The 26,895-nt window shown below is 39.9% G+C and overlaps 1 protein-coding gene across 5 annotated transcripts in view; it reads right to left on the bottom strand.

Moving 5' to 3' along the window:
• Window positions 1-380: 380 nt before the first annotated feature.
• The window catches only part of MAP2K4 (mitogen-activated protein kinase kinase 4), a 122,140-nt gene continuing 95,625 nt past the window's right edge, over window positions 381-26,895 (bottom strand). For all 5 annotated transcript variants that reach the window (XM_017348962.4, XM_002718920.6, XM_089317693.1 and 2 more), the window contains 4 exons: window positions 15,629-15,706; window positions 14,122-14,270; window positions 4,697-4,742; window positions 381-2,938 (listed from right to left, as the gene is read on the bottom strand). In XM_017348962.4, coding sequence (XP_017204451.1) covers window positions 2,825-2,938; window positions 4,697-4,742; window positions 14,122-14,270; window positions 15,629-15,706 — 387 coding nt within the window. In that variant the 3' untranslated portion in view covers window positions 381-2,824. The remainder of the gene's footprint in view (window positions 2,939-4,696; window positions 4,743-14,121; window positions 14,271-15,628; window positions 15,707-26,895) is intronic.

Raw genomic sequence — 26,895 nt, 5'->3', positions numbered from 1 at the left:
GATGCCTGGGAACCACACCTGGCTTCTTACAAGTTGGACCTTTCCATCATGACACAGATGGAAGAGCGGTTGTCCCTTCCTTTAGCATTGAGTTCGTGGCAGATGAAGACAATCAGCACAGGAACAAACTTGAAGACACCGCGGCACACTTGCTCACACAGGGAGCAACACGGTGCTTCCCAGGTGCATCTCTGGTTTCATAAAGGACAAGCAAAGGGCACAGAGCAACCACGGGAGGGGAGAACACGGCAGAAGCCATGAGCACTTCCAGAAGGGGATAGTTCTTCCCAGTGGGAAATGCACAGATAATTTAATTTAATGCAATTTACTTCAGTTTCCCCTCTCAGGGTCTGACTTCAGAAAATCAAATTACAAAGTCATCATCACATCCTAGATTTATTACAACTGACCTGCAGGCAAAAGGATAGAACTATTACATAAACACTTTGATTCCATGTATATATCTTAAATAGAGGAGGAATTCAAACAAGAATACAGGATAAAATATTCCAAAGCTCCAAGAAGCAGTTATGTTACTGAGCTCCATTTTTACAGACAAATAAGGCAATATCCCTGCACATTAGCTTTTTGATAATTTTTATACATTTTTCTATGGTACAAGAGAAAAATAACCAGAGCTCACAATGTACAGTTCTTACACTATTTTCACAGTTTGTGAACACTATACACCCTTTTGTTTTAATAAAGATACATTGTAATAAATTCCTTGCCCTTAAGTTTATAGTTTATAATAATCTATGATTAATACACTAAAATTGCCTTTTTATGTGGTCATCCACACAATAGAATGGTCAGATTAGCTCCTGGACAGTCAGAATTGCTTTAATCTCCATTTGCATAATGGCAAAGTGACCCTAGGCTGAGCCAGACGGGAAGTTGACAGCAGAGAAACCAATTCCTCTTGGGTCCCTGGGAGCAATGGAGGGTGATGGCTTGGTGCGGTCGAAGGAAGACAGATAGCAACGTCTCCTTTCAGAACACTGGGACGTCTAAGGTTTGGGACGCCGTGGGGGAAGAGATAAGGAAATTAGGCAAGTGGACCTAAGAGAGAAATCTTTGTAATTCTGCATTTTTACAGGGATGTAACTTTTAAACAGCACCATTCTCCCTTTGTTGTTGTATAGTAGGTATGACCGTCACTCTGGGAGGAGACACAGCGATACCTGCCACGATTTGGTTCTGGAATGGCATGCTCTGCATCTCAGACCTCGGCTGTTCTACATTCCAGTGTGCTTGAACCACTCACAGTGCTGCCCAACTGCTAGATAAAGCCCAAGGCTCCGTGCCAGGGAGGCCTGTGCAAAACCAAATGAGACACTGGCTCCCGGGTGGGTGAAGATGCACAAATGATACACTTAAATGGCCTCCTCTAATTATTCAGGGTTTTTTGTTTCACTTTTCTGTTTTGGGAAATTCCAATTCTCAGAAGTGATAATGAACTACTAGAGATTGCAGCAGGTAAAAAGACTGCCATTTCAGATCCCCATCTCTGGCCTCATCGCCTACCACATCAGCCAGGCCCCACTGTTCTCAGCCTTTTAAACACTACAGCATAAGAGAGATCCGGCGGCTCAACTTCCTTGGTCAGAGACATCCCTGGTAATCAGAAAGATTTTTGATATAGAAAAAAAGGCTAAATATTTTGGATTAAGCAAAAGTCACACAGCGGCAACAGGCCACAGGGAAGGGGAAAGAGATCCAGAAACTAAATACCTGGGCCAGTGATGGCAAGAAGCAAACAACTGAGATTTGGTCTTTTGCTGCCTGTAAGAACTTTTTATCTATTCAATCAAGGCACATTGCTACTAGCTCCTTCTCCCTGTTAGTGAGTTATGATGGCTAAAGTAACAGGTTTGGGACCAAGGGGAAACACACGTAGCTGCTACAAGTTGTTCCGGATACAGTATTAGAATTAAAACATCTGTAAACTTTGCCCTCTGTACTTTTTTCTTCTTTCAGTCCTGGTGGTTTGTGGCAGGTGAAACATCAAGTTGGCAGCACACCAAATTCTGAGAGTGAAAAATTCTTAGGATCAGCACCTTCTTTGACAAGTGGCAGACTCCTGAGTCTTCCCAATGAAAAGTAGAAGGACTGGTAAAGGAGAAAAGAACACATTCTGTCCTGTCTCAATATTTTAATGTTCACCTCTTTGAATGCAACATGGTTTTTGGTAAAGATAAATTCATTCTAATTTAACATGATATTTCGAACAGGAAATTTGGCTGAGCACATCGATCCCCAAACATCGACTGTGACTGTAAAGCAACAGAATATCAAATCAGTAAATCTATTGCACTTGGTGAAGAAGGTAAACTCCTCCTTTGTCTCCCAGCTCCAGAAGGCAATGTGTCTCATTGGCTGTGCAAGTTCTTCTCACTCAAGCCCGAGTCTCTACGTTCAGACTTAGTACATCCATCACCACGTCCTTCCAGCATTTGGAAGTCTGATCAAACAACATTCCAGTAGCTGCGTCTCCAGGTTTCGAGTCTAGAAATGAATTTAAGGTGTGATCTAATCACAGTCAACAACTTGATCGTACGGACTTCCACATTTCATGAACATGTTCATCACGAAAGAGCAGGATGAGGTCTCTCTGACCAGCACTAACACTGTGTGATCAATCAGGTATTACAGGGATGCACGTTCTAGGTGACAGGAGTATACAGACATGATGGAAACGAACACCAATCTTATTGCACATGGTGTCTGGGCGAGCAATAAAAACACTGTGATACGGGATGAAAATTCTTTACGTCTTGCTTCCTCTCAGCCCTTTTTTCTAGAGTCTGATGTAGCAGCGATATCAATCGACATACATGGGAGAGCTGGGAGTAGCTGGCATTTGATCCAGGATTTTACAAACATAGCATGCGACCTCAACGGTACGTTCCTCATACATCAAAATAAAGGGATGTTTCTGTAAAAAAATTGAAAAAGGGAGAAGGAAAGAAAAATATCAAGGGTATGTATTAAAGCCCAAACTGAACTTTTCCCAATTTCTACACAGCTTGGAACTGCAGACTCCCAACTACATGTGGCTGTAGACAACTGTAGCTCCACCAGTCTAGAGCCTTCGTTTCGTGCAGGTAAGTTAGTGGGTGTGACAGTTTGGAGGTGCCACCCAGGCAGTGAGGTCTGAGCTTATCTGTGAACCAGGGAGACTGTGTTGAGGCAGACGGCAGTGTTGTTTGTTCCTCAGAACAAAACCTAAGTGGAGCCTCCACCATACCATCTGAGAGCTAAGACGGACTACATGAATACCACTCGCTGTTCCTCTAGGGGCACAGGCAAAAATCCCAATCCTCAGGGTATCCCAGTGGCAGTGCAAAGACCGAACAGAAACTTGTCCCATGAGCTTGTACTCTCCAGAGCCCAGATCTGAATCACTAACCCACCTTCTCATACTCCACTTTTATCAACATTTTTCCCTCACAACTTCTCTAAATACAATGACTCAGTATCTTTACAATCATTGCTGAGATGACTATAAATTTCATCTAACATCCTTCAGAAGCTAAATGTGAAAAATAAATAGGTCTTTTTAAAAAATAGCCCTACATTATCAGATCACAGTACCTCCTTCCCTGCCCAAAGCATTGCCACACCCAGCAGACTGTGACTGAGAACTTTCACAGAAATGCAAAGTAGCCATATGATGTAAATTTGCTTGTGAGTTTTTGAAAAAAACAGAGTAAGTACAATAAGTATACCTCTTACAAACTTTTTCTTATGGATATGTTACATAAACATACAGTACACAGTGAAAAATGGCTCCATAAGGTGAGAGCTAGAATTCTTGGGGGTAATTTTTTTTAAGTTCTTACTTATCTATTTATTTATTTGAAAATCAGAGTTACAGAGAGAGAGGGGAAGGATACAGAGGTCTTCTATCCACTGGTTCACCCACAAAATGGCCACAATAGCCAGGGCTGGGCCAGGCCAAAGCCAGGAGCTTCTTCCGGGTCTCCCACATGGGCACAGGCGTCCAAGGACTTGGGCTTCCTCCACTACTTCACCAGGCCATTAGCAGGGAGCTGCATCAAAAGTGGAGCATCTGGGACTCAAACTGGCAACCCTATGGAATGCCAGGTCTGTAGGCGGTGGCTTACAGCACCATTCCCTAATTTCTACATGTTAAGACCAAAATTTTCCATGAGAAATTAGTAAATCCAGAGGAAAAATATAACTACAAATTTTCTTTCCTTATACCTTTATCTAAAAATATTACAGATCACAGATGGGCATTGTGGCACACCAGGTTAAACCACCACTTGGGATGCCCATGTTCCACTGGAGCTCCAGGTTAGAGCCCCAGCTACTCCCTTCTTATCCAACTCCTGGCTAATGTTTTCCTGGGAGGTAGCAGATGATGGTTCAAGTAGTTGAGTCTCTGCCACCCATGTGAGAGAACTGGATGGAGTTCTAGGCTCCCAGCTTCAGCCTGGTCCAACCCAGGCTATTGTAGGCATTTGGGGAGGGAACAAGTGAAAGGTCTCTCTCTCTCTCTCTGCCTTTCAAATAAACATTTTTTTTTTTTTTTAATGAAAACATTCAAGAAAACAGTGAAGTCAGGGTGATTATCTGTGACAGAGAAGTGCACTGCTTGCTTAGTGAATCAGCATACTAACAGGATTTAGGGGAGAGCCTGGATTGAAAATTCACAGTTCACACTCACCAGAAGTTCTTTATACTTTGGCCTTTTGGATTCATCCTTCGTAAGGCTAAAATAACATTAAAGCAATGTTAATAAAATGGAGGCACATTTATTGTACTGTTTTATTTCACACACAAAATACTACATAGATCAAATAGCTTTTTCCTTGAGATCCAAAGTAATAAACAAAGCAAATTACCTGCTAAACATAGCAAAGTATATACACAAAATTAGGTGATCTATAATCTAAGGATTTATCGTTAAGCTACCAATATAGGATCAATAATAGAAAATAAGAAAGAAAGGTAACTGCTGAGAATTGATGACACTGTGTTACAGCCACACTGAATACTTGATAAATCAGGGGTGGGGACATCTGGCCCTGCCAAGGCAAGCACAGGAGGGACTCAAAATTCAATAAATCTGTTATCAGGCTAGTTTTTAAGTTGATAATTTTGTATGGTTCACCGATCATGTTGTTATAAATATCCAAAATGGTCTTCGGTTAAAAAAAAAAAAACGTTCTGTACTCCTGAGGATATGAATGCAAGTATAAAATTGTATATTTACACATTTATGCTTTTCTAAATGTGTGCATCTCTATCCATTCATCCATCCATCTATCCATCCATCCATCACCCAAGAGGAACCAGCGATTCAGTAATCCTGAAAGGTAAACTACACATGAATTTTATCATTAAGCTTTTAAAACTTTTGTATTCTGTATTTCAATGCTATGTACTTGGGTCCAAAAATCTGAAACAATACAACTTCACTAAGGACTGTATCAATATATAAAGTTTCTGCTCTGTTGGTATTTTCTCCTCAAATTCTCCCTCATCTAATTAAAGTTGTCATAAGATTTCCATTTAGTTTGTATTTACCCCATCTATATTGACCCATATTTTAATCACTACTCTCCTCAAACTTAAATTCATTTCTTACTATCAGAAGTTAATACTGACAACATAGTTTACCTCTTTTTCTAAACTCACTGCTCTGTCATCTCCCATTCCTTTCATAGTGGATGCTGCAAAGTGCTACATGGACTCCCTCTTCAAGAATGATGGACTTGGCTGGCGCCGCGGCTCACTAGGCTAATCCTCCGCCTTGCGGCGCCGGCACACCGGGTTCTAGTCCCGGTCGGGGCGCCGGATTCTGTCCCGGTTGCCCCTCTTCCAGGCCAGCTCTCTGCTGTGGCCCGGGAGTGCAGTGGAGGATGGCCCAGGTGCTTGGGCCCTGCACCCCATGGGAGACCAGGAAAAGCACCTGGCTCCTGGCTCCTGCCATCGGATCAGCGCGGTGCGCCGGCCGCAGCGCGCCGGCCACGGCGGCCATTGGAGGGTGAACCAACGGCAAAGGAAGACCTTTCTCTCTGTCTCTCTCTCTCTCTCACTGTCCACTCTGCCTGTCAAAAAAAAAAAAAAAAAAAAAAAAAAAAAAAGAATGATGGACTTACTTTTCCCATCTGGGGAACACTGCCAGCAGACAACCCTCTTGAGGATGCCTCTTCAAGAATACCTCATCAGTAGAAAACTGCCTTATCTTCCCCACAATGGCTTGCCTTTCATGACTGATCCACAAGAGGTTATAAATAGAAGACTGTCATTACAAGTTGGGTTATCCCGATGGGCCACTCCACCTTCACCTTGCCACGGAGTCAGCTGAAACTCTCACAGAGACTGCACTGCAGCTCAACTTCCTCTGCCCAATGCTGCTTCCTTCCTTTGGCTAAGCTGCTGATCCCCAAATCGCTAGCATCCAATTCTTACACACTCATTTCTGTCTCAAAAGCCCGACTTCTGGGACCACGCTGGGACACACGTCTTCTGGACCAACTTTTCTTCTTGATCAAGGATCTTCTTTGAAAACTGTTTAGAAATGGTAAACTCCCAGTTTTTCTATTCCTGAAAATGTCTGTATTTCTCCCTTACTTTGAATGCTGTTTGAATGCCTGAGTACAAAACTTCAGGGCTAGGCTGACAAGTGTTTCCCTTCCGCACTCAGGAGCTGACTCCACTTTTTACTGGCAATTATGTTGCAGGGAACACGATTTCAGTCAGTCCTTGGCAGCTAACCTATCCTCTCTTCCTGATGACTTTTATTTTTGTCATTGTTCTGCCATTTTTGCACTAGTGCATTTAGGCAGCAATTTGTCCTTCACTACCCGGAATGAAACAAGCTTTATTTTCATTGCGATAGCCTATCCTGGATCAGTTCTCAGATGTTTTCCATGACTACCTCAAATACTGTTTCTCCTCTTTCAGAGCTGCCTTCATATTTCCATTACATTCTTCTCTACCTTTCATGATCCCTAAATCTTAGCTGCTTTTCATATTTTTTTATCTGTTTCATGCTGGGGAAATTCCTCAGTTTCTTTTTCATTTCCTTAATTCTTTTTTAAAAAAGTTTAATACACATAAAAATTGTACATATTTATAGGGTACCATGTGATGTTTTGACACATGGATACATTGTAAATGTCCAATCTGAGTAAACATATCTGTCTCCTCAAATATTTCACATGTTGTTATGGTGAAAACATCTAAAATCCTATCTGCTAGTATTTTCTTAAAAGAGAAGTATGCAGTACATTATCTGTAGTCATCCTACTATGCAGGAGCACCCCTGAACTTATCACTCCTATCTAGCTACAAGTCTGTACCTGTTAATCAAGTTCTCCCAATCTCTCCCTCCCCAGCCTATGGTAACTACATTACACTTCTATGAGATCACCATTCTTTTTGAGATTCCACATTTGAGTTAAATGGCTTATTTCACTTATCATAATGAATTCCAGCAGGTCCATCTATGTTGCTACAAATGACAAGATTTCATCATTTTTATAAGCTGACTAGTATTCAATTGTGTGTAGGTATCATACGTTTTATCCATTCATCAGTGAACGGACAAATAGGTTGTTTCCACTTGACTACTATGAATTCATTTTTCTAATTCTGTCTTCTAATTATATCTGGTTTAGAGTACATCAAGTCTGTTGTGCCTTTTATAGCAATAGCTATGTTTTTTAATTTCCATGACTTCAAATTAAATGGTTCTCATATCTGACTGATTCATTTCTGCTTTATTTCTTCTTTGGTTTTAATGGAACTTACACTTTTATAAGTTTATTATAACTTACAAAGGATCCTAAATATACTTATTTTCTGTTACAGTGTATTTCAGTATTCCATAATTTACCTCAACTTAAAATAAATTCAGGTTCTGTTTTATTGGGTGCTTTTGTTAGCATCTGACTTTATGTATCTTGGAATTTTGGTCTAACAACTCATTCTGAAAGAATGTGCCTACTTTCCATGTATACTCATTTGTTCAAGAAATATCTGAGTGCCTACAAAGTACAACCTGAACCTGGAGCTAGAGATACATCATGCAGAGTAATTTCACAGCTTCGTCTCCTTTTCAGAGATACCAGTTTAGAACAAGATTCTGTAATAAACCCTTCAAGTTCCAGTCCTGTACTGACATTGAACTATTACAGATACAGTCCCATAGTCTTGCATCAGGTATCTATAGTCTTGCCATGTTACAGTCACAGCTTATTTAGGCTGTGGCCCAGGCAGCAACTGATACCAATAGTTTCTCCTTTCTCCTACACTTACTCCTGCTGGCCCCCTGTGAAAAAGAGCATTTGCAGAATTTGGATTCTATAGGAAACAAGGTCCCAGCTGTTGCTGCCTACTTTTATACAAGGAATATACCACGCCTGTAGCTTCAGACCTACATAAAACTTAATGATCCTTTCTATTGCATGTTTCACCCACACAGATTGCTTTCTTTGTGAAACTCCCATATCTTTTTGGTTTTTTGTTTTTTCTATTTCATCCAGTAGAGCAGAAAATTATGTCACCATATAAACCCATGAGGCTGAGGGAAAATGGAAAACCAAATTACTATCAACATTGATATTTCTGAATTATTGCTAACAGAAGTAATCTGCTGTCAATAATATAACCCCAATTAGTTAGACTATCAAATTAGGTAGCCACTAGCCAAATTAACTCTAGATAAAATACTTCCTCAGTCACATCGGCCACATTTCAAAGTTAGTGGCTATATTACTGGACACAGCAGACCACAGAAAATTCATCTCAAAAAGTTCTACTAGGAGAGGTTCAGATCTGTCTTGCAGTTCACTAATCTCTCTTCAATTGTATTTAATGTAAAACCAGCTATTTATTGTTTTAATCTATGCTTTTCAATTCTAGAACTTCTATTGGGCTCTTTGTTTTCTGTTTATATCGCCAAGATGCGTCTCTTTCATTGAATTAAAATTTTTTTGTTTCTGATCATTCTAATATTTGAAGTTTGTTGAAGATCTATTTCTGTCACCAGTTGTTTCCTGTTTCTACTAGTTCTCATTCCCTTTTGTTAAGTGTTGAGTTTTCTGTGTACTACTCATATTCCATTTAGCTTTGCCTTGGGCATCTGCTGGAGCCCATCAACTACAGGGAGTAGGAGGTGTCTCTCCAACCAAAGGCTTAAAATCAAATTTTAAAATTAAATTATCGGCCGGCGCCGCGGCTCACTAGGCTAATCCTCCGCCTAGCGGCGCCGGCACACCGGGTTCTAGTCCCGGTCGGGGCGCCGGATTCTGTCCCGGTTGCCCCTCTTCCAGGCCAGCCCTCTGCTGTGGCCCGGGAGTGCAGTGGAGGATGGCCCAGGTGCTTGGGCCCTGCACCCCATGGGAGACCAGGAAAAGCACCTGGCTCCTGGCTCCTGCCATCGGATCAGCGTGGTGCGCCGGCCGCAGCGCGCCGGCCGTGGCGGCCATTGGAGGGTGAACCAACGGCAAAGGAAGACCTTTCTCTCTGTCTCTCTCTCACTGTCCACTCTGCCTGTCAAAAAAAAAAAATAAATAAAAAAAAATAAATAAAATAAAATTAAATTAAATTATCTTCTAAAGAATATCTATCACACACTTATTATGAATTCAGATAGAAAATCCATGTTAGGGATACAGTTTTTAAGTTTGCTTTGACATTCCCTTACCTTCCATAATTTCAGATTTCATTTAATTTGAGAGCTCTATGGATTCCTTAATTTTGTACTACTTGATACACTTCTTAAAAAACATTTATTTATTTATTTATTTATTTGACAGAGTTAGGGAGAGATAGGGAGGTCTTCCATTTTTTTAACTGACTCCTCAAATGGCGCCAACAGCTGCAGCTGAGCCAGGTTCAAGCCAGAAGCCTGGAATTCCACCCGGGTCTCCCACATGGGTGGCAGAGGCCCAAGTATTTGGGTAATCTTCTGCTATTTTCCAAGGTGCATTAGCGGGAGCAGAAGTGGAAGTGGAGCAGCTGGGGACTCCAATCAATGCTCATATGGGATGCTGGCATCACAGGTGATGGCTTAAACTGCTGCACCACAATGTTGGCCAACCTTAATACATTTTTAAAAGGAACTTCAAAATGTTACCTTAACTAGATGTGGCTTTCTGCCTCCCCCCCTCTTTTTAGTTAATTTGGTCTAGCATCTTAATCTCACTCAAGTTTTTCTCCAAATACAGGAGATCCTTTTCTGATTATTATCAGTTACATAAAATTTCCTGGATTTTCCTTCTACATCTTTCATCATCTACCTCATATTAACTTCTTTATCCCTTTCTTCTGGAAGATGAACTGAAGGGCATTGCCTACTTCACAGATTTGGTTAACCCCCAACACACAATCAAACACATACCACCATTTTTCAATTCAAAAACTGTATTTCCTATTTGAAACGTTTCTTAAATTCAAAGCATTCCTTCATTGCATATGTTTTCACTGACAATTTTACAAGGGCATATTTTGTTCAGATTTCTAGTTCTGGTACAATTCTCTGATCTGCTTACTTTTGCCAGGGATTCTTCTTTACCTCTTCTAAAAGGGCTTCGGAGTGCATAACATATCCCAAGTTGATCTAGGGTTTAGACTGAGCAGATTGTGAGGGGCAGGCGCATCACAACAGCATCATCACCTTGTCCAGGGATTTACTTTCTGAGTTTGTTACAGCAGCTCATGCTTCAATCATATATTCCACATGTTATGGATGAGACTTCCCGTACCTCACATCCTCATCAACACCTGGTACGGTCAGTCACTTTAAGGTATTCTGGTGACTGTAATGGTATCTCATTGCAGTTTTGATTTGCATCTCTCTGAGGACTAATAATGCTTAGTGAGCACCCTTTAATATGTTTATTGATCTTTCAAATATCATCTTTTACAATGTCTTTCAAGTATTTTGCCATGTTGCATTGTTATTTTCCTATCAATGAATGTTTTATAAGTATTCTTTACATATTCTGTAGAACAGTCCTTTATCAAACAACTTTATGAGAAATACCTTATACTGCATGGTTTAGCATTTCATCCAGGACTGTTTTTTAATCAACAAAAGTTTTCAATTTTAGTGAAATGCAATTTTACCAGTCTTTTCTCTTGTACTTAGCTTCTTTCTGTATGCTGTTTCAGAAATCTTTTTCCAAAGGCAATATAACTATTCTCCCATGTTAGCCTCTAGTCTCTTCTACATTATATAACTGAAGAAAATCAGTCTGGCAGAGAGACAGCTCATATAAGGGGAGTAATGAGAAATGTGGCTACAGCAACAAGCCAAATCAGATCACAATGAGGTTTGGAAAGTCATGTTAATGTACACTGTTTTAAGGTCAGGAAGAAGCCTCCAGGACAGTGCTTCCCAAACGTTTTTGCGATAAGCACCCTCCCTACTAGGAAGGGCTATGAACAATTGTGTGATGCAAGATTTCTGTCTCCACAAAATCAGTTTTCAACTGTTTGGGGCTAATACCACTCCAGTTAGAACACATGGTTTTAAATAGAGAATATAATCATGTGTGCAACACACACATACACAATAATAAAACAGAGAATGGTTTGGAACAAGGCAATCCTGGAATATAAGAAACTACTTAGAAATCTGAATGATCCTACAATGTCCAAGACAAGTACAGTGGCAGGGAAAACGACAAATGTAAAGCACTAATAAAAGCAGATGACAAAAACAGACATAAATGATGTGGAATGAGATGCAAATATAAACCTACTCAGGGAAAACAAAAGGGACACTGATGTACATAACCAAGAGAAATGAAATTCAAAAATCAACAAGAGTTACAGTATATAAAACAAAGCTAATCAAGAACTCTAGGAATTAAAAGAAAGCAACACCCATGGAAGGTTCACAGACGATTATTCAGATATCATGCTTTATGGCTTACATATATTCTTTAAGCAGATATCTCATTAAAACAGAATACATAAAATGATCGCATTTGTGGAATTGTATAACCTATATATAGTATGCAAATTAGCAAAAAACAAATTGTTCTTAGAAGAAAGCAGCTAATTTGAGTCATCTCTGTAGCCTTCTTCAACCTAGAAAATTTTGAGGTATTCTACTCCCCCACAAGAGTAGAAATTAGTCAGAGACGATGATAGGGCCTTGAAAGCTAAAGTCAACCATATACCTTCTAATTATTCAAAGAGGAGACAATGTTAGACCCTGAAATATGAGTCATATAAGCCTATAAAGAGAAGAAATAAATAGCATTCTTGGCAGAAAAAAGTAAGAAACAAAAAAAGCATTTTCAAGAATGAATAGAACACTCCAGCTTTTTTTTTTATGATTTATTTTATTTATTTGAAAGACTGAGTTATAGACAGAGAAGCAGAAAGAGAGAGAGAGAGAGAGAGAGAGAGAGAGAGAGAGACAGAGAGAGAGAGAGCAGTCTTCCATCTCCTGGTTCATTCCCCAAATGGCCGGAATAGCTGGGACTGGGCCAGGCCAAAGCCAGGAGCCAGAAATTTCTTCCAGGTCTCCCACGTGGGTGCAGGGGCTCAAGCACTTGAGCCATCCTCTGCTGCTTATCGAGGTGCATTAGCAGGGAGCTGAATAGGAAGTGCAGCAGTCGGATGGAAACTGGAGCCCATATGGGATGCCTGCAGTGCAGGCAGCGGTCCAATATTCCACACCGCAACAACAACCCCAATTCTCTGGCTTTTTTGTTCATATATGTCTTATTTTTAAAAAATACTGAATAAATGGAAAAATTACAAAAACAGCAAATGACAGGGCCAGCGTTGTGGCACAGTGGGGTTAAGCTGCCACCTGCTATGCTGGCATCCCATGTGAGCACCAGTTCCAGTCCCAGCTGCTCTACTTCCAATCCAGCTCCCTGCTAATGCAGGGAAAGCAGCAGAAGATGGCCCAAGTGCTTGGGCCCCTGCACTCACTTGGGACACTGGGATAGAGCAATTGGCTCCTGGCTTTGGCCTGGCCCAGCCTTGGCCACTGTGACCTTTTAGGGAGTAAACCAGTGGATAGAAGCTCTCTCTGACTCTGCCTTTCAAATAAGTAAATCTTAAAAAAATAATAATAACCAAAAAAGGGTTTTATTTAAAAACAGAGCAAAGTGCTGGCGCCTTGGCTCACTAGGCTAATCCTCCACCTGCGGTGCCAGCACCCCAGGTTCTAGTCCCGGTTGGGGTGCCAGATTCTGTCCCGGTTGCTCCTCTTCCAGTCCAGCTCTCTGCTGTGCCCAGGAAGGCAGTGGAGAATGGCCCCTAAGTGCTTGGGCCCTGCACCCGCATGGGAGACCAGGAGGAAGCACCTGGCTCTTGGCTTTCGGATCAGCGCAACACGCCAGCCGTAGCAGCCATTTTGGGGGTGAACCAACGGAAAAACGAAGACCTTTCTCTCTGTCTCTCTCTCTCACTGTCTATCTCTGCCTGTCAAAAAAAAAAAAAAAAAAAAAAGAGCAAAGCGTGACTTTATTATTGCCATGTCTGCATGTATTTATTCTTAGGTGCTACAAACACATGCACACACACACACACACATATGCACACAAAACTGTTAAATAAAAGTTAAACAATACCAACAGGTGTGGGGTTTGCATCTTGTCTAAATTTTCAGAGGGTCATTATATACGGTTTTGTCCATTTTGCTTTGAGCCTGGCCCTACTACATACACACACACACCTGTGTCGTGTTATATCAGAGCAAATTCACTCCTGAACAGTCTGATATGGCAAAGCCTTGACGCAGAAAAAGTTTCCAGGCAATCCTGGCACAATTTCATTGTGAGACCCATATCAGAGTAGGATGATCTGTCCCACCTAGAGGTTTAACCTAGCTCTCTTTGTACAAAGTACTAGACACCTGGAGGCATCAGCTTCTCCACCACCCATGACTGTTTCTCACCAAAACTGGAGCAGCACAATAAAAAAGTGATACTTCTCCAGGCTAGCTGGAGCCTTCCACATAGTCATAATGACCTGGAGTCCCAGCCTACAAGGCAGGGTGATGTCACAAAGGGTCCACCTCTCCCAGGTCAAGTACCAATGCTGCTAGGCTTAAGTAAACCTCATTGCTGTCACCATATGCGTTTGAGCAATCATGAAGGAAGTACTTACCACAAGTTGACAAAGTTGATGAAACTTGGGGAGAATTCCCTCTCCTCAGAATTACTCAGCTGTGGAGGATCTCCTTTCACGACTTGTGTTAGCTGATCAAATACACTATTCCACTTTGGATAAGGAAATCGGCCTGTGGCCAACTCGTACTAAAGAGAACAAAGAGGAAAAAGCAAAATACACCAGGCATTATTTACTCTCCCCAGTGGAATGGGGAGTGAACCAGCGGATGGGAAATCTCTCTCTCTGTCTCTACCTCTATCTGTCTTTCAAATAAATAAAATAAATCTTTTTAAAAAATTAAAGTGAAAGATTTAGGGTCTTAGAAATTAATTTCATGATTTTTCTAAGATTGTCTCTATAAAAATAAATTATAAAGCAAATATAAATACCAAGTATCTTACTTTTAAACAATAAAGTTTAGCTGAATGTAATTAAAGGAGCTTGTTTTAAAAATGACAATAAAACTATTCACAAAACAGAATTTTGTTTTTGTAAGCAGAAGTATATATTTGTTATTTTACACACAAAATTTTGTTATTTTACACACAACTGGCATGCTCTGAGGTAGGTACGTCTGACCACCATCTCCTCATAGCAAACAGTTGCCTCAACTGGAAGGTAGGAGCCTTGCTGCAGTCTTTGGGTCAAGCTGGCAGACTTAAAAGATGCCCAAGATCCACATTCTCTCCTGACTATACAAGAAGGGAAAAAAGCCTCCTTGTTCAGTCAGTTGGCTTCACAATGCAAACACCCTCCAGAAGGCAGCTCCCACGTGTGGTCATAAGGGAGCAGATGGAGCCCCCTGGAAAGGCGAGCAGTAAGCCTTCAACTCACTATACAGGGTCGGCAGCAGCCTGGCAACAGGACTCAGCAACAAGAACTAACGAGGGCACGAGCTGCTGCATAGAAAAAGGATTCCAGAAGCATATAAGGCCAATGAACAAATGGAGGTTACTGAAAATGGGATAAAAACGGAAGGAAAAGGTTTGGGCTGCATACCTAATCTGATAACTATCTTCTAATGTGGAAGAAGCTGTTAAGGTCATCCAAAATCAGATCAGCAAGCACAGGAAAATAAAACTTCAAAACAAAACTTGTAAAAAAAAATAAGCAAATAAAAATGCTACCATACACTGACTGTTGAGATGGGAGACTAACGTAGCTTCATGGTTGACCTGGAGCAGGCAAGTTGCCCTTTCCTGTGCCATTCTTAGCGCAGCTCCTGACTCTACCACCTGTGGCCCAGAGATCCAGCTGCAACACCAGCTAGCCTCAGACGCTTTAAAAAACCTTGAGGAAAATTACCAATTGAGTTGACTTTAAGGTAAATATATACTTTTTTCCCCTCAACAATAGAAAATATAGTCCCTACAATAATAGGCATGGTGGAAAACAGGCAAACAAAATCAAAGTCAAGAAAAGAAGTTCTTACGAGGAATCAAAGTTTGATGAAACATTCCTTCACTTCTAAATGTGTGACAAGGAGGAATCAACAGAAACATACCAACGTGATCCCCAAACTCCAGACATCAGAGCGGACATCATATCCTTGTCGTGATGCACTTGGGTCTATTCTTTCAGGCTGAAACACAAAGAGAAGTCAAGGTAACTAATTAGGCTCGCCTTCAAGAGACAGAAAAATAAAAGCAACAGCTAGGTGGGTAATGATCAAAATGACATATTTCTAGAGGAATCCATGTCTAGGGTCAGATAAAGAGTAGCAGGAAGCCATTATTATATTAAAACCAAACAACAACAACAGCAACAAAAACTCAATGGCTACTTCCATAAAAGAAATCTAAAGGTGCTCTTCTAATTTTCCCTCTAAGGATCCAAAAACTGAAGCCCAGAATAGAAACAGACAGGGAGCCGGCGCCGCGGCTCAATAGGCTAATCCTCCACCTTGCGGCGCTGGCACACCGGGTTCTAGTCCCGGGTGGGGCGCCGGATTCTGTCCCGGTTGCCCCTCTTCCAGGCCAGCTCTCTGCTGTGGTCAGGGAGTGCAGTGGAGGATGGCCCAAGTACTTGGGCCCTGCACCCCATGGGAGACCAGGATAAATACCTGGCTCCTGCCATAGGATCAGCGCAGTGCACCGACCGCGGCGGCCATTGGAGGGTGAACCAACGGCAAAGGAAGATCTTTCTCTCTGTCTCACTCTCTCACTGTCCACTCTGCCTGTCCCCCCCAAAAAAAAAAAAAAAAAAAACCAGACAGGGAGAAAACTAGAAAAACAAAGAAAGAATTACAAGGTCAGCAATTAGCGATAAACAAGAAGAAGAACAAAAAGACTAGGTCTTCTGATTTTACGGTCATTGTTTCTGTGGACAAGATGAAACCACAATAAATGGCATAAGTAAACATAAGTTAAAATAATTATAATTATTCTACCCATTTGTCACTTAATAAAGCTAAGTTACCAGCATACATTATCTTTAATGATATGAATTAGTCCTTCTTAGCCAAATTAAAGCATTACCAGTACAGTTATATATATACCATCTGAACACCAAATATCATTTTAAGTAATTTCTGTGAAGGGACCATCTTCACATATCCTTGAAATCAGAGATCATCATTTACATGCATTAGGGATGGCGAAAAAGGAGAGGGGATATCAATGGCACAGAACTGACTACAGATAGATCCTTTACTAAAACAGAGTAAACTACTGTTGAAAGAAATATACAGGGAAGCAGAAAAGTTGGCAGTATTACATTCTTTAATAGTAATAATTAATTTGGAGACCTATGTATTTTATTACTGATTAGAAGTTATCTAGTTTGTTTTTTAGCTATATTTATTTGCTTGATGAAACACACAACACATAAGTCTCAGACAGTCAGCCAACAGACAAAACGCCCCATGCAGTAACTTCAAGGTAAATATTTTTGCCAAATTCGTGTGGGGTAAAACACAACTTTTTTTTTTTTTTTTTTTTTTAAGATTTTATTTATTTATTTGAGAGGTAGAGTTACACAGAGAAAGAGAGGTCTTCCATCCACGGGTTCACTGCAAATGGCAGCAAGAGCCACAGCTGGGCTGATCAAAAGCCAAGAGCCAGGAGATTCTTCTGGATCTCCCATGCAGCTGCAGGGACTCAAGCACTTGGGCCATCTTCCACTGCTTTCCCAGGCCATAGCAGAGAGCTGGACTGGAAGAGGAGCAGCCAGGAAACAAAACAGTGCCAATATGGGGTGCTAGCGGAGGCTTAACCTACTACACCACAGCACCAGCCCCCAAGACACAACTTTTGTTAGAAGAATGGAAATCATGTATGTTCTTCAACCACAAAATAATTAAATTAGAAATCAATAACAAAACACACCTAAAAAATCCTCAAATATACGGCCGTTAAACAGTACACTTCTAAATAACAATGGATCAAAGATGTCTCCAGAAATAGTAAAAAATATTTTGGGCTAAAAAAAAATAAAGTTACAACTCATCAACATTTGCAGGATGAAGTGAAAGAAATGTTCCAATGATAACTTGCAGCATTACATGTATACATTAGAAGAATCTCAAATCGAGAACCTAACTTCATAGTTTAGGGAATTAGTTTGTTCTTTAACTAAGGCCAAAACAAGCAACAAGAAGGAAGTAATAAAAAGTAGAATGGAAACAGCTGAGAAAGGGATAGAAAAACAGTACAGAAAAGTCAACAAAACCAAAATGATTCTTTGGAAAAATCAACAAAGGCATGCCTTCAGCTACACTGACCAACAGAGAGAGAAGATTTAAATCACTAAAATCAAAATGAAAAAAGGGGAAATTACTACTTATTTTACCAAGAAAAGATTAAATGGACTCATTCTCTGAAACTGAAAACCTTCCAAAAATAATATAGAAACCTGAATAATCTTAGAACTTAGCTAATGAATTTGTTAGTCAAATCCCTCATAGAAATTCCAGACCCAGATAGGCTCACTGGTGAAGTCTTAAAAACATGCAAGCAAGAAAGAACAGTCTTTACACATTTTTTTAATGAACAGAAAGTGTGCTTCACACTCTCTTTCATGAGGCCAGCATAACCGTTTACAAAATCCTGACAAAGACATTACAATATCCCTTGTACAAAAAGAAACAAAAATCATTAAAATATGAACGACTAATCCAACAATACAGGAAAATGATATCTATCATAATTGAGTGAAGTTCATTTCAGGACTATAATACCAGCTTAATATTAGAAAATCAATGTCATGTACAATATTTACAGAATAATGGAGAAAAAAATCATTTGATTGTCCCAACAGACGTAGAATTTGCTTCTGAAAAAATTCAAAATCCATTAGTAAAAAACAGTAACAACTGTTAGCACAGTTGAAATTTTTTCATTTCATAAAGGACACCTTAAATAACCTTCCACTAATATCACACTTAGTCATAGTAGGTACAAAGGTAAACAGGAAAAAGAAAAAAATAGCTTTGCTTTCACTCAGAGACATTTGCATTTCTACAACTCTTTACACAGAAAATTCCTACTAAAACTAATAGTGAAATTAAACTATTAGGTCAAAGGACACAGTATATGCCAATCAAGAACATAAGCCAATCAACTGTATTTCTATGTAAGGTAGCAAAATACCAGAAATTTATTTAAACTTCATTCACAATAATGGTGTCAAAGACCATGAATTTCTTAGGAATACATGTAAAAGCTCCACAATGAAAACTACTAAAGATTGTTGAGTTTCAGTACTGCCCTCAGATAAACACATGGCGGTATATCAATATAATGCAAACTTCTCAGCAATGATTAAAAGAATGAACTAACAACACACGCAAAGGCTGAGAGACAAAAAGCAGGCACAAGTAAGTTCATACAGTAAGATTATGTTTATATCAAATTCTAGGAAAAAAATCGAAACTGACAGTGACAGGAAACTGAATGAATGATTGCCTTAAGCACCGCACAGGTGGGGAGTGCAGGAGTCACAAAGATCTTTCTCAGAATACAGGCCAGTTCTGCATCTTGACTGGTTGTGATTACAGAGCAGCTACATTTGTCAACACTCAAAATGTGCACTTAAAGTGGGTGCCTGTCATTTGTGGTTATGATGGTAATGTCATTCTGTAACTGTTGTGTTTATGTCATTAAGAGCTGGAATTTCCAGCCTGTGTGTGTGTTAGGAAAACTTATCCCATTCCTGGACATAAGGAAAAACAAGGATTCCCTCTCCTTTTCATGTCTCCTCAAGAATTTTTTTTAAGTGTACTTTTGATTCCTTTGACTTTTACCACTCACTAGGATGCAGACAATTTTGCATGACAATTTAGAGATTTTTTGTTCAGTAGGGATGCAAATGATTTGTCTCCAAACTCCAAAGCTTACTGTTTTATCATCTTAGAGATAATTAGCAGTTTTATCTAATGGCTGGGTTTTCAATCTAGCCATCTCATTCCAATATTCTTTCTACAGTGATCACAAAAACTGAATTACTGCCACATTCCTTTAAATCAGTTTTACCACAGTGATGATCATTAATATGTTAAATAAAGTTTTATACTCCTTCTTCATTTGTATATGCAAGGTTTTTTATGTTCTAAAAATTATTTTTTGAAGAGTATATATTTAACATTGATAAAATGGCAGAGTATTCTAAATCCAAATCACAGAATAGGCTTGAAAAACAAAAAGCTCTTTTAAACTCAACAGGATAATACTAACTTAGAAAACAGAGTGTGCAACATTAACAAAAGCTACAAAAACTAAACTAAAACCTTTTCACATATATACATATAGGTATGTGTGTATGTGTGTGTGTGTGTGTGTGTGCATGAGCAGCACTGTGGTGCAATGGTTTAGGCTCCCACTTGCTACACCAGCATGCCATATCAAAGCACTGGTTCCAGTTTTGGCTGCTTTGCTTCCAATCCAGCTTCCTGCTAATGTACCTGGGAAATGATGTCCCAAGTACTTGGTTCCCAACCACCCACACAGGAGATGCAGATGGAGTTCCTGGTCCTTGCTTCAGCCTGGCCCAGCCCTTGCTGATTCAGTCATTTGGGGAGTGAAACAGTGAATAGAAGACCAATCTCTTCCCCTGAAATAAACAAACAAATCTTTGAAATATAAACTATCTAGTTATCTATCTATAAATATATATAGTTTACAATAAATATACAAGTCAAGCTAATGTTGAAATATATAAAATAAAACAAGGAATAGGAAAAATTGCAAATCACAATGTAAACAAATTTTGAACAAATCCTCAATATTTTTGGATTAAAGATGCAAAAAGGGGCCAGCACTGTGGTGCAGCGGGTTAAAGCCCTGGCCTGAAGTGCCAGCATCCCATATGGGCACCAGTTCTAGTCCCGGCTGCTCCTCTTCCAATCCAGCTCTCTGCTATGGCCTGGGAAAGCAGTAGAAGATGGCCCAAGTTCTTGGGCCTCTGCACCCACGTGGGAGACCTGGAAGATGCTCTTAGCTCCTTGCTTCGGATCGGCACAGCTCCGGCTGTTGCAGCCATCTGGGGAGTGAACCAGCAGATGGAAGACCTCTCTAACTATGTCTTTCAAATAAATAAAATAAATCTTAAAAAAATAAGATACAAAAAAAAACACCACTGAATAAATATGACTAATAATACGAACTTTTTCTGATAGTTTTTAATCATTTATTATGCCACACACACACACAAAAAAATCTCAGTATGTCCCAAAAGGAAGACTTATACAGACTAAAATGCTTTGAAAGCAAGTAATAAGCTAAAAATGGGTCTGGCATTGTAGCACACAGCAGTTAATCTGCGACTTGCTGGGCCTGCATCCCTTATGGGAATGCTGTTTGCATTCCTGGGGCTCCGCTTTCCATCCAGTTTCCTGCTCAGGAACCTGGGAAGGCAGCAGGGGATGGCCCAAGTACTTGGGTCCCTGCCCTCCATGTGGGAGACCCATATGGAAATCCTGACTTCTGGCTTCAGCCTATCCCAGGCCCAGCCCCAGCCCCGGCCCCAGCTGTTACACTATTTGGGAATGAACCAGCAGAAGATCTCTCTCTCTCTCTGTCACTTTGCCTTTCAAATAAATCAATCATTCCTAAGAAATCAGTGAAAGAATCTGTACTAGTAATCTATGTTCTATAAAAATTACCCTACAGCCTTATAGTTGAAAACAACCAACATTCATTACGTCATGGTTTCTGAGAGTCAGGATTCAGGAAGCATTTGATCTGGGTTGTTCTGACTCAGGGTACCTCATGAGACTAAAACCAAGAAGTAAGCTTCACTGGGCTGGAGGATTTGTCACATGGCTACCGGCAGGAAACCTCGGATCCTCCCCACCTGAGTCTCTTCGTAAAGCTGCCTGAGTATCTTCACAGCATGGCTTCCTCACAAGCAAGAGAACAAGCAGAAAAGCCACAGCACTGCTTTGCTATCTACTCTCCAAAGCGACACACAGTCTTTACTGTGGCCTTCTTTGCAGCAGAAGCAGGTCATAAAGTTAGATCCACACTTAGAGCTGAATCTCCACTTTTTGAAGGGTATGTATCAAACTGTGCATGAATTTTAAAATCACCCTATATTAATGACTGCAACCGCCTGCAAGCAGCCAGTGAGAAGCCTGTTCACTACACTGTGTGTTGTATCCCTTCAGTAGACTGTTAGGTTCTCTCTTCTCACTGCTCCTTAGTGGAGTCTAGAGAACACTGTAGATTCTCAATGAGTGTCCACAGATGGAGCAAATTGGTCAGAGATTACATTGAGAATTTTAAACAAAAAGAGCCTCAGCAAGGGAAGGACAGAGGGCGCTTGGAAGTACCCACCCCAGGAAGTAATTTTTGATCTGCACACCCTTATGCCCAGTGTGAGAGGAGAGTCTCTGGTCTGTCAGCACCTTGAGGATAGCTTGCTTTCTTCATTTTTTTTTTTCCCTTCTTCTAAAGATTTAGCTATTTGAAAGGCAGAGTAACAGAGAGAGGGGAGAAGATATCTCCCATGCACTAGTTCACTCCCCAAATGACTACAACAGCCAAGATGGGGCCAGGCCAAAGCCAGGAGCCAGAAACTCCACTCCAATCTCCCACATGGGTGGCAGAGGTGCAAGTACTTGGGTTAACACTGCTGCATTTCCAGGTACACGACACTAGATGGGAAGCAGAATAGCAAGACCCAAACTGGCACTCTAATCTGGGATGCTGGAGACGCAAGCGGCAGCTTAACTCAGTGCCCCACAATGCGAGCCCCATATATATACCTTAATATTTAAAAACACTCCAGTAAAACGTCCTACATTTAAATTTAAAATATTTAAGAAAATGTGCATATGTAAATGTGTACGCATGCACACACATACCTACACCCACCTGTTGATGCTAAAGAAAAATTTTACAATTTTCAGAGAATCATCTATCATCCTTCTAGCAACAACTCTTGGTTAAGATGCGTCTCGACCTCAAGAAACAGAAAACTCTGCCTCCCAACTGACTTCTGAACACAATCTGGAAAAGTCTGAGTTTGAAAAGACTGAAGATACGTTTTTGCTCACTACATGATCAATAATTTTTTACTGCATGATAAATTTAAAAATGAAAATTTTCCCCATTTAAGGGTAGCCTAACCCATAAAAACCTTTATGAAGTACATTATTAATCAATGCCACTTAAGCATTTTATGCATGCATCATAAATATTAGCATTCCAAGTGCAAAAATATATTTAACATATAAATCTGAACCAAACAGGAATCACTTCTGGAATGCCAGGATGGACCAACTGTAGAAAATATATATTATTATAATTCATCATATTAATATATATAGAAACATTTCATCATTTATTGAATGATACCAAAAAGGTATCTACTAAAATGTAATAGCCATTCCTTATTTATTCTTATTATTTCTCTGTTTTACTCACACTCACACACACACACACATTTGGAAAATCACAAACTCTTCGAGAATAAGGACTACTCAAGACATTTGCATTCCAAGTCAGAAACAACAAGAATCCTACTGTCACCACACAAGAATACCACCATCATTCAACATTGATCTAGAAGTTCTAAACAAAGGAACAAAAGTAAATTAGAGGGGCGCCAGGTACTAGTCCTGGTTGCTCCTCTTCCAGTCCAGCTCTCTGCTGTGGCCCAGGAGAGCAGAAGAGGATGGCCCAAGTGCTTGGGTCCCTGCACCTGACTTCTGGCTTCGGATCAGCACAGCACCAGTTGTGACAGCCATTAGGGGAGTGAACCAACAAAAGGAAGACCTTTCTCTCTGTCTCTCTCTCACTGTCAATAACTCTCTCACTGTCTAACTCTACCTGTCCAAAAAAAAAGTAAATTAGAGAAAATGAATAAGAGAAAAGCCAAAGCAAGAATTATTTATGGAATGGTACCATGAATACCATCTAAAACCTAGTTTAAAAAGGGAGATCAGTAATTGGTCATAAAATAAACCTATCCAATAAACAGCTATCCATTATCTTAGTAACTGTCAGGAAAATATAATCGAATATATTCAAAATACTAACAAAAATCTACCTTAATACCTGATAATTCAGAGTGAGCCAGAGACCGTGGTCTCAAAGGGCTCATGACCTACTAAAAAACAGCCAGGTTATGATAAAAGCAAAATAATATTGTATTAAGGAGCAAGACAGTAATGTTGGGTGATATTTTCTAAGGATGTGGCAATTGCTCACAGACCTAACTAAAATGCAAGAGTGGCACATCAAAATTATTCACAAGGGAGGAAAAGGTAGGAACATCCTCTATTATTATCTGTGGAACATCAAAGAGTTCTCTGTGTGGTGGCTAGAGCTAAGCAAACAAGGAGGACGACAGAAAGCACACTGGAAAGACAGGTGCGGGTCAGATAAAACAGAAACCGACAGGCTCACTGAAAGGCTCGAAGGAGCTTTAAGACAGTGAGTCATGACCTGACTTAACGCTTGGAAGGCCTACACTGGCCGCTATGCTGAAAGCCAACGGCATGAGACTCTGCAAGGTATAAGCAAGGGAAGACAAGTCTGTAAACTACAGTCAAAGGCAGGTGAGAAATGCCAGTAATCAAACCAGTGACTGCCTGACGGTTTTAAAGAGGACAGGTTCTGATAACACCTTAGAAGTAACAGATATAGGGGCCGGCGCCGTGGCTCATGTGGTTAATCCTCCGCCTGCGGTGCTGGCATCCCATATGGGCGCTGGGTTCTAGTCCTCTTCCAGTCCAGCTCTCTGCTGTGGCCCTGGAAGGCAGTGGAGGATGGCCCAAGTGCTTGGGTCCCTGTACCCACATGGGATTCCAGGAAGAAGCACCTGGCTCCTGGCTTCAGATCAGCGCAGCGTGGGCCGTAGCAGCCATTTTGGGGAGTGAACCAATGGAAGGAAGACCTTTCTCTCTGTCTATAACTCTGTCAAATTAAAAAAAAAAAAAAAAAAAGGAACAGATATAGAGTACAGTAAATAGAGAGACATGAAAGGTAATTTCAAAATGTGTGTCCTGAGCAACTGGAAAGAGAGAGCTGCTACTTACTGAAGTATAGAAGAACTGAGGAGCAGGAAGAAGTGGTCACATATTATGTAGAGAGCAAAGTGCTGGTGGGAGATTAAGAATTCTCCACCAGACATGCTATGGTTGCAATTTCTAACATAATCTAAGAGGAGGATATAAAAAAATAAATCATACTAGACACAGAACTTTGGAGTTGCAGGTGAGGTATAAGGGCAAGAAAGAACAATCAGGCAATTATCAGCACTCATCATTTTCCAGAACTTAAAGTGGCACGCACTGAACATCACTGAACAAAAGAGAAAGGTAGTATTTAAATCCTTGAAAGTAAAAGAACTCCTTCAAGGAACATGGTAGTTTTAAGAAGAGACTGAAGGGGCCAGCGCTGTGGCTCAGAGGGCAAAGTCGCCACCTGTGATGCCAGCATCCTCCTCCTTCTCATAGACAATCCCTTCAAATGCATTTGATTACTTTGCCCAACAAAAGTGTCCTTCAAAACTGAAGGAGAATTAAAACATTCTCAAATAAACAAAGGCAAGAGAATAGGAAAGGACACTACAGTATTTCTGAGAATATGAATAACTAACTCTGGTAGAAGTAACCACATAGACAAATACAAAAGCCATTATAACTGTACATTTTGCTTATAACTCTTTATTTCTTTTATTACTTAAAAGATAAATACATAAAATAATCATTATAAATATCTTACTATTCATACAATGTATACACATATTATATATAATTAGTGACAATGGCAAAAATGGGAGTAGAACTACAAAGTTTTTGTATGCTTTTGAAGCTAAGTTGGAATGAACTCAAATGAGAGTGTTATAAATTTGGGGGGTTAATTGTAATGAGCATGATAATCATTAAGAAAATATAAAAAAATATGGAGCCAGCATTGTGAAGCAGCTGGTTAAGTCACCACCTGTGACACGACACCATCACCCAATGTGAGTGTGGGTTCAAGTGCCAGCTGCTCCAATTCTGATCCAGCTCTCTGTTAATGTGCTTGGGAATGCAGCTAAAGATGGTCACAGTGCTTGGGCCCCTGTCACCCACATGGGAGATCTGGATGAAGCTCCCAACTACTGGCTTCAACCTGGCCCAGCACTGGCCCTTGAAGCCATTTGGGAAGTGAACCAACAGACAGAAGATTCATTCTCATTCCCATTCCCATTCCCATTCCCATTCTCTCTCTCTCTCTCTATATATATATATATATATGAAATCTGTCTCCCTTTCTCTAACTCTGCCTTTTAAATAAGTGAATTTTTAAAAACAGAGTACATTATTAACAAATTAAAAAATATAAAAAATACACAAAAGGAGACAGACATTTGGTGTACCAGTTAAAATGCTGCTTGCATCCCATATCAAGTATGTAGGAACTAACATAGTTAACTAATGTGTCCAGGAAGAAAGAAACCAGAAAATTAAAAATACTTTTGAGATGAATGAAAATAAAAAGAGAATACAAACTTACAGGATTCACAGAAAGCACAGAGAGAAATTTACAGCTGTAAACACCTATATTAAAAAAAGAGAAAGCTCTAAAATATTAAAGTTATACTTTATGTAACTAGGGAAAAAAGAGCTAAAATTAAAGACTAGAAGGAAATATTAAAGATTAGAACCAAAACAAATAAAAGAATTGAGAAAAAGAATCTAATAAACCAAGTTTGTTCTTTAAAGTGATAAACAAAATTGAATAGCCTTTATCCAGATTGACAAGAAAGAAGATAAAAGTAACTAAAATCAGAAATGTGAATGGAGACACTACTACATTCCTCACAGAAATAAAAATAATTATAAGAAAATACTATGAACAATTGTAAACCAGCAATTAATTAGATACTTAGATGGAATGAAAAAATTTCTAGAAACACTAAAATTACCATAACTGACTCAGAAAAATAGAAAACGTGACATATAAAAAGATTGAATCAGCAAAAAAAAGTAATAAAAGCACTTTCTAACAAAGAAAAGTCCTATAGGAGCTACTAAATTATTTAACCAGAATTTTGGAAAACTTGGTCATATAAAATAAAAACAGTGAGTAATAACTGTTTTCAGTCCTATATATTTGTACAAATGAAAAACAAAAATTCTGTCCTGAAGAATAAAGTTCTTTTGAAATTAGAGACACTGAGAAAAGGAGACAAACAGAGATGGAAGAGGAAGGGAGTGGGGAATGAAAAGGGGCGGATGAATCAGTATTATCAAACTTGTTGAACAAAGGCAGGGACACACATCAACAGTTTCCTCACGCTGATGAGCCATAACTTGATTAGACTTTAATGACTAATAGG

This window comes from Oryctolagus cuniculus, chromosome 17 (genome assembly GCF_051225735.1).
Source record: "Oryctolagus cuniculus isolate XC-2025 breed Fujian yellow rabbit chromosome 17, ASM5122573v1, whole genome shotgun sequence".
Lineage (NCBI taxonomy): Eukaryota > Metazoa > Chordata > Mammalia > Lagomorpha > Leporidae > Oryctolagus > Oryctolagus cuniculus.
The sequence above is the reverse complement of the archived record's forward strand: the minus strand, read 5'-3'. Positions and strand labels throughout refer to the sequence as shown.